The sequence below is a fragment of the Spermophilus citellus genome, assembly GCF_964194105.1.
Source record: "Spermophilus citellus genome assembly, chromosome: 4".
Classification (NCBI taxonomy): domain Eukaryota; kingdom Metazoa; phylum Chordata; class Mammalia; order Rodentia; family Sciuridae; genus Spermophilus; species Spermophilus citellus.
In genome coordinates this window covers 29,387,511-29,406,139 of record NC_138185.1, presented here as the reverse complement: position 1 = coordinate 29,406,139, position 18,629 = coordinate 29,387,511, and the positions used below count along the sequence as shown (strand labels likewise).

Below are 18,629 nucleotides of genomic sequence, written 5' to 3'. Positions count from 1 at the left end.
CCCCACAAAGGCTGAGTGGAGACCCTAGATTTCCTTGCTTGCCAGATTGGGGTGAGCTGCCATCCCCACCCATATTCTGCTCAGGATAGAGTCATAGAAGGCCCAGTGGGGAGCCTGAACTTCATAGTTATTTTAAATTCTCTGTCCAGGGCTGGAGACATAGCTCAGTGGTACAGCATTTGCATAGCATGTGTAATACCCTGGGTTTCATCCCTAGGACTGCAAAATAATAACAATAATAGCTTCTTCCACCCCACAATATAGCAAGAGGGCTCTTCTTGGGGCAGTATCACAGGTGGCCAATGGGGAATCATATGACTTTTATCACCACTGAGCAGTAGCAAGGCCCCTTCCTTATCGTAGTGTTTGTTACCCTCCAAACTCTGGGATGGTATCAGCTGAGGCAGAGTGGGGAACCTGAGCTCCCACTGATATAACCCCCCCCAACATGCGCATGCCAATTGTCAGTAGCAGCTGAGTGGAGAACCTGGATTTGCACTCCTACCGGGTAGTAATGAGGAGGCAGGTCCTCCTGCTCACCACTGACACAGTGTTGGAGGAGGCCTTCTAACATGTTAAGATTTCAGTAAGATTCAGAGAAGACTTTCAGTTTCAGCTCTGATGTGTAAAGAACTTGGAAATTATCCCTATATTTATAAGAAAAAAGCCAAATAAATTGAAAATCAATGACTTCTCTTGGATTCATCAGAGAACTAAGGTCTCAAGGCAAACTGCCACTCTGAAATCTAGAAAGACAGGTAAATCCAGAGAATCACAGCCAGTGTCTCCGTACTTGCAGTAGAAACCACTGATTTTACAAACTTGTGGGAACACTTAAATGGTAATTGTAGTGAAATTCTGCAGGTAAAAAGTGGACTAGTGTGAAAGTGAGAAACTCCTGGGGGACATAGGATTGTCACATTTCCATGGGTTATATTAGTTGAACCCTTGCAGGTTCACGTGGTAAAGAGCAAAACAAACCAATTCTCTTATGACTAGACTGGTAGGGGAACAAGAAGAGTAACTGTTTTGAAATATAAGGAAGATAATAACAAAGGCCTCAATAGCAAAACCTACATTCCAGGATAAATAATTTTACCCAAACCTTATTCCAATGGGGAAAAGGGCATTTCTTTGATCTGTCACACTCTGGCCTTCCTGACTCACCTAGGAGAGAGGGAAAAGAGCTAAGAAACACTTGTAAAGGTTAAAGCCTGCATATACAGGCCCATTCAAAGACTGAGATTTAATCGCAAGATTATAGAATGCTTTTCCTACCCCATTACCTTAGCACCACTGCAGCAGGTCTGCAGTTTAATAGCAGGTGGTTAATAGCTGCAAGGCACAAGAGTATATAAGGGGGAATTCATAGGGAAACCCAAAGATAACAAGAGAGACAGATCTAAGGACAGTATAGGAATCAAAACACCTGGCACTTACAACTACAGAAAACATTGAGCAGAACCCAACTCTTAGGCATGTTAACATAAAATCTCACATTTAAAGACCTTATTTCCCTTGGTTTCTATTATTTAATATGTCTGGCTTTTAACAACAACAACAAAAAAATCACAAAGTATTCTAAAAGGCAATAAAAAACATGGTATGAAAAGCTAATGTGACCCTCAGAACCAACTTGTATCTCATATTTTATAATTTTCGGACAAAAATAATAATGATGATGATAATAGCTATTATTATTATCATTTTGCAGTCCTGGGGATGGAACCCAGAGCCTCACACATGCTGTACAAATGCTGTACTACTGAGCTATGTCTCCAGCCCTGGACACAGAATTTAAAATAGCTACGGTTAATATGTGAAGGGCTCTAATGGAAAAGTAGGCAATATGTAGGAGTAGATGAATAATGTTAAGCAGGGAGATGGAAACTCTTAAGAAAGAATCAAACAGAAAGGCTGGAACCAAAAAAAGTTATAATGAAAATTAAAAATGCCTTTGATGGATTTATCAGTAGATTAGTCATATCCAAGGGAAGAATCAGTGACCTTGAAAATGATGAATCAGTAAAAACCTCTCAAACTAAAATGTAAAGAGAAAAAACAGTTGTATTTCAAGGTAATATATTCATCTTTTCCATTTTTGTGTGACTTGTGAATAATTTACAATTAATTATTAATAAATTAATAATTTACAATTAATGTAAAATGTGTAAACCCAGATAACTTAAGCAATTTTACATTATATATGAAATTGTCTCAATTTTTTAAGTAAATCTGATGTTAATATGTGCTGACTCAAATTTATGATATGACCTAAGGAAGCAGATTTAAAACACATGGCACCTTAAAAAAAAAAACCCTTTAGTATGGAAGAACTTGGAAACCCAAGAAACATGCTTTAAGGAAATAGCCCTAGATTTAAAAAAAAAATGTATTAGCCAACAGTTATGAGTAGGTACCATGAGTTTTCCTTCATTGTCATTGGCAATATTGATCACATTCACTATACTGAATATTATAGAGAAGAAGTTCTCATTTCAAATCTGTACCTTGGATTCATTGTATTATGGTAAGATGCTATGTAGTCTCATGTGACTTCCTTAATTAGAATAGAAGAAATGATTAGTTATGAATGTTTAGCTATTTTTTACATATTATACTAATTTACATTCCTTTTTTCTTATGATGGCATGTTTTTTATTTCATACCTGCTCTCCTAGGAATCTACACGAGATATTGGACATCCATTTATATCTAGAGATATTTATATAGATATAAATGCACGTCTTTTAAAAAATTTTTTTGTTTGTTGTAGATGGACAGCATGCCTTTATTTTGTTTATTTTTATGTGGTGCTGAGGATCAAACCCAGTGCCTCACACATGCTAAGCAAGCGCTCTGCCGCTGAGCTACAGCCCCAGTCCATAAATGCACATCTTAAAAGGAAAGAATAATAAAAATCTTAAAACCTAGAAAAACTTACTTTCTTTTCTACAAGGGCTATATTCAAAGATGAAATCCAAATGAAGGTGGGGACCTGGGTTTCCTGATTTTATAGCTGCCCCATGCCTCTGCCTGTCTTGTGGGCAAAGGTCTTTACATGAAAGCTCTGGATTGAATATTAATGACCGTCAAAACACCTTTTATGTTTTTCCTTCTGAATTGTGAATTCATTAGCATAATGAGCTAATTGAGTAGCTGACAGCAGCCTCACATTATAGCCAAGGGTGGAACAGGGGGACCCTATATATACACACAGAGAAGATACTTTCGGAAAAAGCAGAATTAAAGATGATCTTCTCTTCTGTTTCTTTAAAAAATAACGTATCAAGCCAGGTGCAGTGGTGCCTACCTGTAATCTCAGTGGCTCAGGAGACTGAGATAGTAGGATTGCAGGTTCAAAGCCAGCCTCAGCAATGGGGAGGTGCTAAACAACTCAGTGAGATCCTGTCTCTAATAAAATACAAATATTGGGCTGGGGATGTGACTCAGTGGTTGAGTGAGAGCTCCTGAGTTCGATCCCTGGTACCCCCCCCCAAAATAATAATAATAAATCAGTTTTGGTTAAATAAGTTTTATTTCCACTGATTATATGCTTTTTATTTCTCTAGCAGTTCATACTTAAGTCTCTGCTACTTTTCTTATTTTTAATATTTTCTGACATGCAGGTAGCACAGTGTGTCTCACCAAAAGGACCTCTTGCATGTTCAAGGACCTACTTTTTTGGAGCTACTCACATTCCTTACTTGGGTAAGTCCTTGGAAATCATCTCATTAACTTACCTAGTAAATGGTTTCTCCCATGGATGAGAAGTTAACATAAAATTCACTACTTTGCTTAGAAACTTATGATACCAATCTGTGAGTCTCTTACTCCCTCTCTGGAGAGTTGCTGTGTCTAACATGTTACTCACAGAATATTTCAGAAGCAAAATCATTGGTTCAACCTATGGTTTAGAGGTCTAACCCTGTGTAAGACCCTGGACTCAGTGTCAGAAGAAAGGTCAAATAAAAATCTAGTTTGAGATAGTAGGAGATATGGGCTACAGTGGGAATATGAATGACTTAGCTGGGTGAATACCTGACTGTTGTGAGAAATGTGACAAAGGGCCATAATAGAAGAGTACCCACAAGCTGGGCACATGATGTGGCGCTATCCGAAAAGGCCAGGCTGACTAGAGCCTCTCTGCTTGCTGGGGTATCCAGAAGCTGCAGGCATAACTTAAAGAATGAATGTGTTGCCAGGCGCAGTGGTGCACGCCTGTGATCCCAGCGGTTCCAGAGGCTGAGGCAGGAGGATCTCAAGTTCAAAGCCAGCCTCAGTAATGGCAAGGCACACTGTCTCTAAGTAAAATACGAAATAGGGCTGGGGATGTGGCTCAGAAGTTGAGTGCCCCTGAGTGCAGTCCCGGAAATCCCCACCCCTTTAGTTCAATCCCAGATACCCCCACCCCCACAGAAAAAAAAAGAATGAATGTGGACCCAGAAGATAGAGTACATCAGAAGCCAGATTTTTTTCCTGGGTATTGTCAAATAAGCCAGGAAACTCTGGAAAAATGCCCTTCCCTTCAGGAAGTCCCAATAAAAAGTCTCATTCCTATAAAAAAATTATCTTGAGTCAGATAATTAATAAAATTAAGAAAGAAACAGAACTGAGCCTGTTTACCTCAAAGTTTTAAAAGTATAAACATTCTGGAGCCTAAGATTCTGCACATCTCTGATGTTTAGGTAGTGATGCTAAGTAGGATGTAAAAGTAGGAAATGTCAGGGTGACGGTCCAGGAGGATAGTGGAAGAAGCCAGGCTCCATTGTTGTTTTGTGCTTATACTGTATTTAACTTAAAAGAAAAATGAATGTAGTTCTTGGTAATGTCTTCAAATTAAATTGAGCAGGTGAGATGGAACACTGTTGTAATTCCAGCAACTCGGGAGGCTGATGCAGGAGGATCAAAAGTTGGAGGCCAGCCTCAGCAACTTAGTGAGACCCTCTCTCAAAATGAAAAAAACAAGAAGGACTGGGGTTATACCTCAGTGGAAGAGCACCTCTAGCTTCAATCCTGGGTACCACAATAGATAGATGTATAGATAGATAGATAGATGGATAGATCATTTCCACTTCCTTATATAGTGTTTGCATATTCTGTGCTCTTGTCACATTCTTAATACATGTGTTCTTTCACAGGTGGCAGTGACAAGCTGCCCAAGAAAACTGAACAAATGTAAGTCTTCATATTTGTCTTATTTTTTTCTTTTTTAAAGTTGCATTTCTCGGTTGTGGCTGCTTTGCGTACTTCCTATAGAGATTATCAGTGATTAGGACATCTAGTTATGAAGTGAACATTTCTACATAGTTTCCCAGGTGGTCCCCAGCACCTGTCTGTCAGCTTGGAATCCATATCAGAGGACCCTGCCAGCTTTGCCATCTGCTCTTTTTTCTGGAACTCCAGAGTCTTCTTATCTGCACACCATGCATTTACATGACGTAACTTCCCTTCATATGTTTTCTATATAGTGCATTTTTAATTGGGGGCTTATCTAAAAGTAAAATAATCTTAAATACATTGGAAGATTCCATGTGGCCTGAGAAGTGTGTTCTCTGGACTTGACACTCAGGCTGGTGAAACATCTGCAGTCTGAATCTGAGCTGTGCAACTTTAGAAAGGCCTTACCTAGTGATGACCCTTCTCAGCAGAAAACCAAAGACAGGAAATAAACTCATTAATGTTGAAACTACTGAATTCCAAAAAGTATACTCCTTCAGAAATACAATCATAATAAACTTCTTCTGACCACCAGTACTTCTTAAAGACCAGCAGTGACAAGTCAAAGAATTATCTAAGGATCTCTTTAAAATATACGTTCCCCTTACTCATTCTCATAACCACTGAATCAGAATCTCTTGGGCAGGGCCCACAAACCTGAATTGGGAAAAGTATAGTGCAGGTAAGTGCTGTGTCTCCCTTCAGGAAGTCCCAAAAAAGAGTCTTATTCCTATAAAAAAACAAACAACAAAAAAACTCCATATGCGTTTAGGTTTACTTAACTATAATTGTAGTTGCCTGGCTAGCTTGGTCAGTAGAGCATGAGGCTTTTGTTAAAATACTTTTTTTCATTGTAGATAAACACAATAAACTAAATAAATAAATAAACTCTATTTTATTTATTTATTTATATTATCTATTTATAAATAGATAAATAAACACTATTTTATCTATTTATTTTATTTTATTTTATTTATGTGGTTTGAGTATCAAACCCAGTGCTTCACACATACTGGGTGAGCAGTCTACTGCTGAGCCACAACTCCAGCCTAAGCATGAGACTCTTAACTATAATTATAATGCCTAGAAAGTTTTTGTTGTTGTTGTTTTAATTAGTGCCTAGAAAGTTTTGTTTTGCAGATTTTTTTTTCACTTTAGCAGCAATCCAACCACTTTTTCATATGTTGGTGGGTGTAATCTTGCTTTGTGCCTGTTTGTGCCTCCCTGACAGATGTGCTTAGTCACTGCCTAGGATCTTCATTCTGGAGACCCTTAAGACATTTTGCCTAAACCAAATTCATTGGGTCTCTGCATCGGGACCTGGTATTAAGAGGTACTTATGCCCAAGTCAGGAGAGTCACAGAGCTGGTGGAACTTGGGCCTTGTGGAGTCCTAGTGAAGGAAACAGCAGCACTACCAAGTCCATTTTAAGGGTCAGTAACCAGGTATTGGCCTGTGTATAGGGCTCTTGTCTTAGGATCTGTGTAAAGGAAGGCCAAGAAGGGAAGTTGACCAATGCTGGACTGACTGATGTTTGAGTCAAGCCAGGGAAGGGGATATCTTTACATGTCTTTGGGGTTGACCATTATAAAACTTTACCCTAGTGTGGTGGTATGGAGGATTTTTGTGTTCTCACCTGGAAGTTGCAAAGCTCATTGACAGTGTCCCTGCCAGGTCCCTTCCTACTAGGTAGACCCTCTGCTCTGGCCAGCAGTCTAAAGGATATGTTACTCTCTGAAGTTGTTGTTTTGCTATGGAACACTCTGTCCCTTTTTCTTTTTCAACCCAACTAAAATCTCTTGGCTGTGAAATGGAGGTGCAGAAGCCAAGGAAGAATTGAAGGAGATAGCAGGGTGATGTGTCACAGCAGAAAGGCACCAGGCCGAAAGTAGAGCCAAGTTCAGGTCTGCCATGAATTTCTGTGCCCTTAGATAGCCCACTTCACCTCAAGAGGCTCTGCTTGCTTCCACCATTCTAAGAGAATTAGACCAGATTATTTTTGTGTTTCTTCCCACTTTCAAATTCCTGTTGCTTCCTCTTCCTGTTACAGGCTTAAAAACAGACATATTCTTTGTGAGGCCATGTTCGTACCTTACTGGGCACCTCCCTTGCCTTTCAGATGAGCCTTTGCCATGTGGATGAGTACCTTCTCTCTATAATGTCTTAATTGAGAAGAGCCTGGGCCTCCTTTCTGTAAAGCAGGTGGTTCTCTACCAAGGGCAATTCTGCCTCATACCCCTATATTCCCAACCCTGGGCACATTTGACAAGGTGTGAAGACACTTGATTGTCACAACTAGAGGGTTCTATTGGTGTCTAGTGAGTAGAAGTAAGGGATGTTGCTAAATAAACCTCGTACAATGCAGGACAGACACAGACCCTACAACAAAGAATTATCTAGCCCAAAATAGCAATTTCCAGAAACCTTTCCATAAAGGGGCTCAGACTTGGATTTTCTGAATACCTTTGTGGAAATCTCTGTCTAGCAAAGAAGAAAACCTTTTTATAATGGCTTTGGATTGAGGGAAAGATGAGAGATCCTCTCAGAAGCATTCTTGACTTTTTTTTTCATCTTTATTTTATTTTATGTGGTGCTGAGGATCGAACCCAGCACCCCGTGCATGCCAGGCAAGCGCATTACTGCTTGAGCCACATCCCCAGACCCTTTTCTTGACATTTTTGATCAGGCAGGCTGCTTAGAAAGTGGCCTGCAGCTGTTTAATCTGAATTTAAGTGAACTCCCTTCAGCCAGAAAATCTCTCTTGCTCTCTAAGAGTTCCTGCCCTGGGGTTCTATAGCAACCAGTGTTTAGATGTGGTGTGACTAGTCCCTGGAAAAGCTTCAAGTGTGTATCTTTGCACTGAAGGGATTCTTTTTTTTTTTTAAATAACTTTATTTTATTTATTTATTTTTGTGGTGCTGAGGATTGAATCCAATGCCTCATACCTGCGATGCAAGCACTCTGCCACTGAGCCACAATCCCATCCCTGAAGGATTTTTGATCTGTGGGTAGCTGCCCCTGCACATATGGTGCTCAGGGAGCCTACTAGTTTTATTCTCTTTGATCCCAAACAGGGAGGGTTGGACTTTCGAGCAGAGTTCAGAGGAGCTGACTTTAAGATGGTTTAACAAGAGTAAAGTATAAATCAAATAGGCATGTGACTTAAGAGTTCATTTTTCAGTGAGTTTCTTTTTTCAATGAGTTTCATTTTTTGCACTTTTGTCATTCTATTTAAAAATCATTTCCTTGGGGACTGTTGTTTATGTGCATGCAGCTTATGATGAAATCTCATGTTACTATAGTTAACAATTATTTTTTGTTTTTAAAGTAGGCTCTTGTCCCAGATATATGCTGCTGTTATTGAGGCTGTTTTGGCTGGCATTGCATGTTATGCTAAAGCTTCCAGTCTAACAAAGGTAATTTAAATACCATGTTTCTCTTTCCGTGGTCATTATTTAATGTAAAGCATCCTAACCATTTGTTTATCTTTGGACATCTTGGAGTTCTCACTTTTGTGTGAACTCGGGCCTCCATGGCACCAGGCAGAGATGCCTGTGGAGTGCTGAGCTTCTGCTGCCTATGGCCATGCTGCTGTTGTTTTATCAGTGACAACTCATCAGCACTTCTTTGTAGACATCTGGTTGTGTTAAAGTCATTCTGTAGTACATTGTTATGTTCAGTTTAAACAGAATGCTTTTAGAAGTTAACTATAGATTATTCTGCTGTGAGTTTTAATAGTTAGGTAAGTTTTTTTTTTTTTTTTTTTTTGAGCTACTTAGTTTGGTTTCCTATAATCCAGTGTTTAAAAAATCAGCTATAGACTAGAAAATCTGACTTGCCTTTCCTAGACAAGCATGCATGTTCTCGGTCTCTGACCATTTTCTTCCTTGATGTTTCATGATTAACCTGGCCTGCTGAGTTGGATTCCTAAATCTGACATAGTAAGGAGATGAGAAGAGTCAGCTTGATGCCTCCCAATGCCAATAGGACCTTTTCTGAAGGAAACCAGTTGATATTGGAAAGGTTGTGTATGATGTAGATGTGAGAAAGACCTTAGACATAGTCACCAGCCCCTTACCATCTCCCCTCCTCACTGAACTTGAATCCTGGAATCTCTGTACTGATGCAAGATTATTCAGCCCTTTAACTTCTACCTACCATAGGGCCTATGCAAAGCCATGGGATACCCTTCTGTTCCTACACCTTTGTTTTCTAACTGATCTTTTGTAACTCTAGCTATTTAAATATTCTTAGTGTCTGGCAGGGACTAAGAGCAGTGGTCCCTCTACTAGAGTTAGGGGAGCGGGGAGCCCTTTTCTAGACTTCACATACTATCAGCATCACCCCAGCTGCTCATGTCTCTCTGGCAGATCAAGTGCCAGTGCCCATCTGCCTGAAGGCAGTTTTTTTTTTCCTATGAGACAGGCCTGAAGAAAGTAAGAGCCCTGTTTCCCTTAACATGATGTTTATTTACACTTTAGTCTCTTGACGTATACAGAGTAGTTACATAGAAGACACCAGCCAACTGTTAGAAGGTCCCTTCCTGTCAGTGATATGTGTATTTTTTACTGCTTGAAAGCTAATTCATTCTCTTGCTCTCTCTCAACAGGCCAAAGAGGTAGCAGAGCAGACTCTGGTATCTGAGTTAGATTCCTTTGAGCTGGTTCAGTTTAAGACAGCCCTATGGTAAGCAATGGTTGATGTTCTTTTTACAAGGAATTTTTTTGATTTGTTTTCTAAAATACTCTTGTCCCTTGTAATTTATATTCCATCTTCCCTTTGAGAAATGTTTCAGTAAAAACATTCAGTAAAAATAATGATATATATGAAGGAGAATCACTCATGATCAAGACTTTATTTGACAAGCTAAGAGCCAAAACCAGAGGAACTATATGAGGAACACTTGCACATCTTTTGAGGCTAGAATGTGAGGCAGATTCATACCAGAACCTTAGGAGATTTCATAGGTCTGATTCCAAAATAAAGTTAGAAGGGTAAAGTCAGGGACCTTAGAGATAGATTTGTTGGGGGAAGGAAGCTGGCACATGAAGATAGTCACTGCTTAGAAGAGACTTACCATAGTTCTGATCTGCCTCTTAGATGATAGAAACCCTGAGTCTTGGGACTAGATGCTCTGGAAATATGACTTCTTGCAGCCTTCCATCACATCTCCCTGCATGTCCCTCTGCATCTCTTATAGGACTTTGTACAGAGCTAAATCTTCATGAACTCAGTCTACTTAATCCCCATCTCACAGGAGGATCACTTTGTGTACTTTTATGCGAAGGGTACAAAAAACATCAATATTGGAGAGTTTAAGAATATTTCTGGGGGCTGGAGATGTGGCTCAAGCGGTAGTGCGCTCGCCTGGCATGCGTGCGGCCCGGGTTCGATCCTCAGCACCACATACCAACAAAGATGTTGTGTCCACCGAGAACTAAAAAATAAATATTAAAAATTCTCTCTCTCTCTCTGTCTCCTCTCTCACTCTGTCTTTAAAAAAAAAATAAAATAAAATTGCAAACCATTCCCCCAATTTCCCCTCCTTCCTATCTTTAAAAAAAAAAAGAATACTTCTGGGGCCAAGCATATTGGCACCTTCCTGTAATCTCAGCAACTCAGGAGGCTGGGGCAGGAAGATCATAAGTTCAAGGCCAGCTCAGCAACTTAATGAGACCATATCTCAAAATTTAAAAAATAAAATGAAAGGGCTTAGGAGTGTAGCTCAGTGGTAGAGCATTCCTGGGTTTCCCTAGTCCTGCCCTCCCCCCCCCCAAAAAAAAACCCACAAAAAGACTCCTAGAGCTTGAGGATATGGTGCTTTCCTAGCATGAATTCAGTTCCCTGCACTTCAACATAAATAAATAGATAGTTTTCAGTCCCTAGCACTGCAAAATAGATAGGAAGGAAGGAAGAATGAATTCATATTTCTGGGGTGTGCTATCATGCCTCCACTCCCATGACCCTTGTTTTCTAATACCTACAACCCTGGATAATGAGAAGGAGTGTTTGATAGTTATATCAGCCAGTTGATCAAACAAAAAGAATTCTATTCTATTGCTGTAGCTCCAGAAGATGCAGAACTCAGTGGTGCAAGGCTTCCTTTTGCTTCAGGTCTCCTTTCCCCTGGGTCTTCTGGGTCTTTTTGTTTTGGCCGTGGAAGAGGACAGATAGGAGAAACCTGTTCCATTAGTCCTTGTGCTGCTCTGCATTGTCTGTTACTGGCAGGTCTAAGTTTATGAAAGTTCCTTCACTTTCTGGCTATAACTTGTTAGGCAGGATAGGTAGCCTCTATATCTATTTCCTGAAACTGTCCATCTAATAGACTGTTTAGGTATGTAGATCTTATTTGCTATTATAGTGAACTTGGCTGAAATAGTCATTCTATTTATCCTTTGCCTTGGGATTTTGTCCAGGCCACTTCTCAAACCCAAAGCTTCCTAGGCCTGAGTGTATCACCCTAACTGGAAGAAGGCATATGGAGAAAACACTGAGTAATGGGAGGAGAGTCCCTGAGTCAGTCCTTCACCTAGAGCCCCGCTCATTTCTCTCCACAAGAGTTACTTTACTGAGGACTCACACTGCATCACATTAGCAGATCACCTGCCTAGAGAGGAAGGTGGAGGGAGCCATGAATGTACACTGAAGTTAGTGTGTTACTAACTAGTATTTCTTAAGGCATGACATTCGGCTTATATTATTTAGAAACTTTATTTTACAAAGAGTAAACCAGAAGGGTTTTCTGGTTATTCCTCAGCTCTGAAGACCTAGCCCTGCCTTTGGTTCCTTAGCAACTAACTGTGAGTAGCAGAGATGTGGCCTTTGCTGGAGTGTAGAGCGAAACTGGCAGTTTGACTCAAGGTTGATGAAGAGCAGGAATTTCAGGACAGTATATAGAGGCTGAGGAGCAGAAGTGTTATCATGCCAGTCGAGGGCCACAGGCAGTCTGCAAGAGTCAAGATAGCCCTTGAGAACTAGCAGGCAGGGCCTGGGGTCAGATACTGGCTCCACACTTTCTGATGGCATGGGACCCAGGGAGAGGTATCTAAAATAACTGAGGTAAATCTGTGTAAAGCTAGGATAACACAGTAGTCAGCAAGAACAGACTGACTTCTATTGTGTTTTGGTTTTGGTCTACAGCTCCAAGATGGCTTTTCATATACATGCTGTGAATAATCAAGGAAGGTGAGTGTCTGATTTTGGTATCTTCTTCCATGATTAAGTTGAAGAACATAAAGAGAGGAGAGGCTGCCTTGTAGCTGCGACCTTCATTGATCTTCTCACAGTTCCATTCTTGGCCAAGGTACCAATCCAGACTTGGGTTCAGACTGGCTGTATTCATCTGAGCCTCTGCACTCTTGAGTGCTTCCCACTGGAGTAAATGAGTTCACTCCAGTTACCCACATGCTAATTCTGCATACTGGAATTCAAAACAGAATTTCATAGTGTTTTAAAAATCCTTGAGAGAAATCTGAGTCTGTGAGTTGTTACCAAGTTGAAAAAAGAACATTGTAAGTTTTGGTGCAGTTAAAAATGTCATCTCCCATATCTTTCCTCTTACAGAATTGTGCCTCTGGAGGGTGAAGATAGTTTATCCTTTGTGAAAACGGTAAGCAGAGCTATTATATATACATCAGCATGCCGCAGTCTTGGCTGGGCACAGAATCACGAGCCACTCAAGCAGGAACAAAACTTTATTTTGAAAAAGCCGCCAATACTCTGTAGGCGCCGGCAAGCCAAACCCAGTCCTCCCACGCGGGCGTCTACCGGAACCTCCCCGTCTCCCGGAACCGGGGGTCTCCCAGAACCGGGGGTCCCCCGGACCTCCCCCGGAATTTCCTCTTACTATCCTTCCCCAACCAATGGGAACTCTCCATGAGTCCCGAACATGAGTCCGGTAGCAGGCCAGGGTGAACAGCGGGAGTCCAATTTCCATATGAATGTAAATCTTAACATAATCATATCTCAGTGGCTAGCTGGCGTCACTTTACAACCAAAGGTGCCATACATCGTATATTTGCTTGTGGCTCCTAGCATCAGCTGGCTAGGAATGGCCTGTAGAGGGACACCTGAAAGGGGTGAGGTGGGAATAGGTAGGTGTGTCCAAGTAACTAAGACTGTTCTGAGGACAAACCTGCCTTTACCAATGGACCAACAGGTTTTAGTGGCTTCTTTTGCATTCTAAGACCTGAGTTGATGCCTTTAACAGGGAGCTGGGAAGATCCATTAAACAAACAATAATCAACAAAGGCCTGGGTCTCCAGTGAAGTGGAGCAGAATAGTTTAGAGACATAATGAGCTATTGGTCCCTGGGATGGTATGGCATAGCCTGAGGGAATCAGAATTTTCTAAGCCAGCTTCAGCCACAAGCCAAGTGCTCCATTTATTCCACTGCATCCTGGTGTGAAGAGGGTTGGCAAACAGTGCATTAGAGGATGGTGGCTATCCAGCCAAGAATCTGGTTGAAGTATGCATGTGCACAAGTTATACCTTAAGTTTGTTCTGTGGCCACTGCCTGAGCCTTAATTCTAGCACACTTTGGTCATGGTAAGTGGGCAACTGTAGACGACTTAGTATAGATGCATTCCCATCACCATCACTGGTGGAAAAGCAGCTCAAAGGGCTTGTCAGTAGTGTTTTCTCATCTGTAGAGAATAATACAACAGGGTAATTTGGGAGGAGGGGTACTGGGGATTTAACCCAGGGGTGCTTAAGCCACTGAGCCACAAGCTTAGCCCTTTTTTATGTTTTATTTAGAGACAGGGTTTCACTGAGTTGCGAAGGGTCTTGCTGAGTTGCTGAGACTGGCTTTGAACTTGCAATCCTCCTGCCTCAGCCTCCTGAATAGCTAGGATTACAGGTGTGTGCCACCAAGCCTGACTAGGGTAATTTTTTAAGTTGTGAGTAATTAATGTTTTATAATGTATTTGGTCCCTGTCTGTCAGCATTTTGTGGTATTGTTCTTTTAGAACTATTTTAGACTTTTTTTGTGATATCAAGATATTGGGAAATACTTTATGACACTGGGGTGATAATACTTTATCACCTTGCTAAATTTTAAATTCCTGGCTTCTCTCCTTGGATTCTTGTGCAGTGCTTTGGAAGGTGCTTTGCACAATAGTATGTGACTAGAAGCCCAATAGAATCATATTCTTATGTTAAGTATGTATTGAAAGCTGGGCACAATGCAGTGTTACCATAGTCCCAGCTACTTGGGAGACTGAGGCAGGAGGATCACTTGAAGCCAGGAGTTCAAGGCCCCCTGGGCAATATAATGAGACCCTGTCATATTTTTTTAGGTATAAATTTATTAGCAGCTAATGAAATAAGAAAGAGTAGTCAGGAATTTTATGCTTTCTTTCCAGGATCAGGCAGATATGAAGTTCTGCCTCTTCCTTGAAGCTTTCTCTATTGATTTCTTCCCTATAAGTACTGTGTTCTTATAGGATATGTAGTTTATACTATGTAAATTAGGAAATAATTCTGAACTAATATGTCACTTCACTTTTCTGTAAGCTCTTGTCTCTATAGCTACACATTATAGATATCCTGAAGAGATAGGTACTATGTTGTATTTTTTCCTCTCCCCATGCCACAAAGTGGCAAATACCTGGCAAGTATCCAAAAAATGTTACATGTATTTTTTTCCAATGTTCTCTCTCCCCTTCCTTAATACCAGTGACCAAATATGAAAGTGAAGGATCAGAAAGCCACAGGATCTGTTTACTTGATTGATCTGGAAACCAAAGAAAGAAGTAGGATTCCCACTGTCACTTACGAAGGACCATGTAACCAGTGAAACTCTGTGTTATCAGATGCTCAAAATCCCTTGAGAGGCCTGGGGTTGGGGCTCAGTGGCAGAGTGCTTGCCTAGCATGTGTGAGGCACTGGGTTTGATCCTTAACACCATATACAAAAAAATTAAAGGCATTCTATCCATCTACAACTACAATTTTTTTAAATCCCTTGAGAAAGATTTAAATAAACCTTCCAATTATTAAGCCTAATCAGAAAATTAACTCAAACATAAAAGCCTACTTGTCAGTTCACCCTATTATCATGACAACTTTGAAAATCAGGGACTTGGCTTTGATTGTGTTTTTTTTTTTCTTTTCAACCCTTCTGTGTTCTTTACTTAAGAATCCAGCAGTTCCTAGCTGGTTACTGTGGTTTACACCTGTAATCCCAGCAACTTGGGAGGCTGAGGCAGGAGGATCACAATTTCAAGACAAATCTCAGCAACGTAGCAAGACCCTTAACAAATTGATGAATAAAATAAATATTCCTCAAAATTAAAGAAACTTGGCATGTAGCAATGTAGATCAGTGATGATATGTGACATTAGTCCCTAGTATCAGAACAAAACAAAAGAATCCAGCATTTTCTTCAAGTGCCCCATTTTTTTTTTGTCTCTGTCCTAGGGGTAGATCAGGGGCCTCAAGCAAGGATAATAATGTGCAGTAATGGACTTAGCTTCAGAAACTCTGCACCCCACTAATCAACAATGCTCAGGTTAAGAGGGAGAGGACCTAACCTGATAGGCTTGTTGTACTGCTTATCCCATGTCCCTCACCAGATCTTCATGGTCATCCCATACCCAGACCCTAGCTCTGGCTTATATACTTCTACCCACTTTCTGTGGTGTTTCTTTTATTTTTCTTCCTTCCTGGTTTTTGTTTGTTTGTTTGTTTGTTTGTTTGTTTGTTTAGATATAAGGTCTTGCCGTGTTACCAAGCTGGTCTGGAACATCTAGGCTCAGAGGATTCTAGCACTTGAGTAACTGGAATTAGAAGCACACAACCACCATACCTGGTTTCTGTGTTTCTTTCTCGTTATCTAATATTTTTTATTAGTTGATGATGGCTGTTTATTTAATTTATTTATTTACTTACTTACATGTGATGCTGCAAATCGAACCCAGTGCCTCATACATGCTAGGCAAGAGCTGTACCACTGATCTATAACCAAATCCCTCTGTGTTTCTTTTTTTTTTAAGATTTTTTTAGTCATAGTTGGACACAATACCTTTATTTTATTTATTTATTTTTATCTGGTGCTGAGGACTGAACCCAGTGCCTTATATGAGCTAGGTGAGCAGTCTACCGCTGAGCCACAACCCAGGCCCCCTCCCCCCACCCTGTGTTTCTTTTATAGCTTTCTCCACAGATTTGTTCTGTTTTCTCTCCTTTTGTGCTGAGGGGCTTTCTTACCAGCTTTTAGGAGCATACTCTAATTAGAGTTGCTCTAATTTTATTTCTGGGCTACTGAAACCGGTACTTTTATTTGGTACAGTTGTTTCATGCCTACCCACAAAGAATATATTCCAAGACTCTCAGTGGGTACCTGAAACGATGGATAGTACTGTATATATACTGTATTTTTTCGTATTCATGCATACCTATAGTGAAGTCTAATTTATAAAATCAGGCACAGTATGATGATGATAATAGTAGAATAATTACAATAATATACTGTAATAAAATTTCCAGCATTACTACTCTTATGCTTTGGGGTCATCATTAAGTAAAATATGGTTACTTGAATGTAACCCCTTTGAAAACCATGATAATCTAATAGCCGAGGTGACTATTAAGTGACTAACAGACAGTACTGTATAAAGTACAGACACACTGGACAAAGGGATGTTTCACACTCTGGGCAGGATGGAAGAGGATAGTACAAGATTTCATCATGCTACTTAGAAGAGCTCAGAATTTAGACTTCATGAATTGTTTATTTGGGGAATTTTCTATTTAATATTTTCAGACCACATTTTACTGTGAGTACTGAGGTTGAAGAAAGTGAAACCACAGATACAGAAGGACTGCTATACTGAAAGAATATGTACTTAAATGTACACAAAAATATCCATGAAGACACGTGTATACCAAATGAATGACAGTCTTTCTGGGCTTGTTCAAAACTCAAGCCTAAACCGCTGGACAGAGTGTGACAGTGTGGGGATGTGAAGCTATGAATGTGTACAGAAACTTAGAGGAAACACCACAAACTCTGATAGGCTGGGAGCCAGTCATAGTTAAGAACGAAGATACCTTTAATCCTAGATCCCTGGGGGGCTGAGGCAGGAAGATTGCAAGTTTGAGACCAGTCTGGGCAAAATAACGAGACCCCATTAAAAAAAAAAAAAAGGCAGCTGTGTTGCCTCTCAGAATACTCATAGAATAACACCTTGAGAGAGCATTTATAGAAGCATAAAGATGCTCTCCTTCTAGTCCAAGTATGTCTCTGGAAAGAAGCCTGAGTGTTCCAGAAGTTCAAGGTGTATTTCAGGACAGTTTGTTTTCCTAAGAAACTTTCCAGTTTATTTTTGCCATGTGTTTTAAAGCAGTGTTTTGTGGCCTGTATCTTAGGGAATTCTCCTTGAAGGTGTTGGGCTGGAGACTGCTACAACTCTGATTTCTCATTTGATACAGGCTTGTATGACTGTCTATGATATTCCTGATTTGCTGGGAGGAAGAGGGTGCTTAGGATCTGTGGTCTTCTCAGAATCATTTTTGACATCTCAGATCTTAGTTAAAGAAAAGGGTAAGTATATGTGGTCTTTATAAAGCAAACATTGGAAAAAATTTTTTTGACAAAGTAAGCCATAAAACTAAGGCATAAGACCAATATAAATTGATGAAAAATTTAAAATAAGCCAATGGTGTATATTCAAATTTATGAAGAGCTCTTGTAAACTAATAAGAAAAAGATATGCTTCCCAGTGGGGAAATGGGCAAAAAGTGTGAACAGACTATTCACAGAAGTGAAACACAAAAAAGTTGGGGGGGGGGATTTATAGGAATGAAGATATACAGCCTCAGTAATAATCAAGTGGAAGCAATTTGAAACAGTTATTAGGCACTGTTTTTTTAACCCATTATGTTGACAAAAAATATTAAAGAATGGTAATATCCAATGCTGATAGGACAATCCTGATAGTGTTCTGTTTGATTTAAATATGTATATCTATAGTACCTGTACTACCTTGATAAAAATTAAAAATAAAGATAAAAAGGGCTAATGAAGGATTCTTCACTTAAATGTGTTTCTATTTGTTCTAAAAAATACTCAAGTTAATAACATGGGAAAACCTGTCTCTATACACTTATTAGTCTCTCTGTCCCCAGATGAGAAGTTCTCCTTTTCTGAGGGCATCGGACTCTTTATACCAATAAGAGGAACCTTTTCTCCCAAGGGGAAGGGCCTGCAAGGTGGGCTGAGGTGGTTGGAAGTAACTGGAATGTCCATGGTCTTCCTACAGATGGCACTGTTATCACAGAGACCAGCTGCATAGTCCTGACAGCTGCCATACCCAGATTCTGCTCCTGGCTGGTCAGTATCATTCATAGATGAAATTGGACCCAAACATGAAAAATACGGGGAAGACATTTGAGGAGGAGCCTTTT

The 18,629-nt window shown here is 40.1% G+C and overlaps 1 protein-coding gene across 5 annotated transcripts in view; it reads left to right on the top strand.

Annotated features, from left to right (window-relative positions):
- The window catches only part of DNAAF9 (dynein axonemal assembly factor 9), a 159,052-nt gene that overhangs the window by 67,284 nt on the left and 73,139 nt on the right, over window positions 1-18,629 (top strand). For 3 of the 5 annotated variants that reach the window (XM_081289866.1, XM_081289862.1, XM_081289865.1), the window contains 8 exons: window positions 3,630-3,711; window positions 5,142-5,178; window positions 8,549-8,636; window positions 9,830-9,906; window positions 12,361-12,405; window positions 12,784-12,829; window positions 17,655-17,766; window positions 18,485-18,555. In XM_081289866.1, coding sequence (XP_081145992.1) covers window positions 3,630-3,711; window positions 5,142-5,178; window positions 8,549-8,636; window positions 9,830-9,906; window positions 12,361-12,405; window positions 12,784-12,829; window positions 17,655-17,766; window positions 18,485-18,555 — 558 coding nt within the window. The remainder of the gene's footprint in view (window positions 1-3,629; window positions 3,712-5,141; window positions 5,179-8,548; window positions 8,637-9,829; window positions 9,907-12,360; window positions 12,406-12,783; window positions 12,830-17,654; window positions 17,767-18,484; window positions 18,556-18,629) is intronic. The other 2 variants (XM_081289863.1, XM_081289864.1) reach the window with 2 other exon arrangements.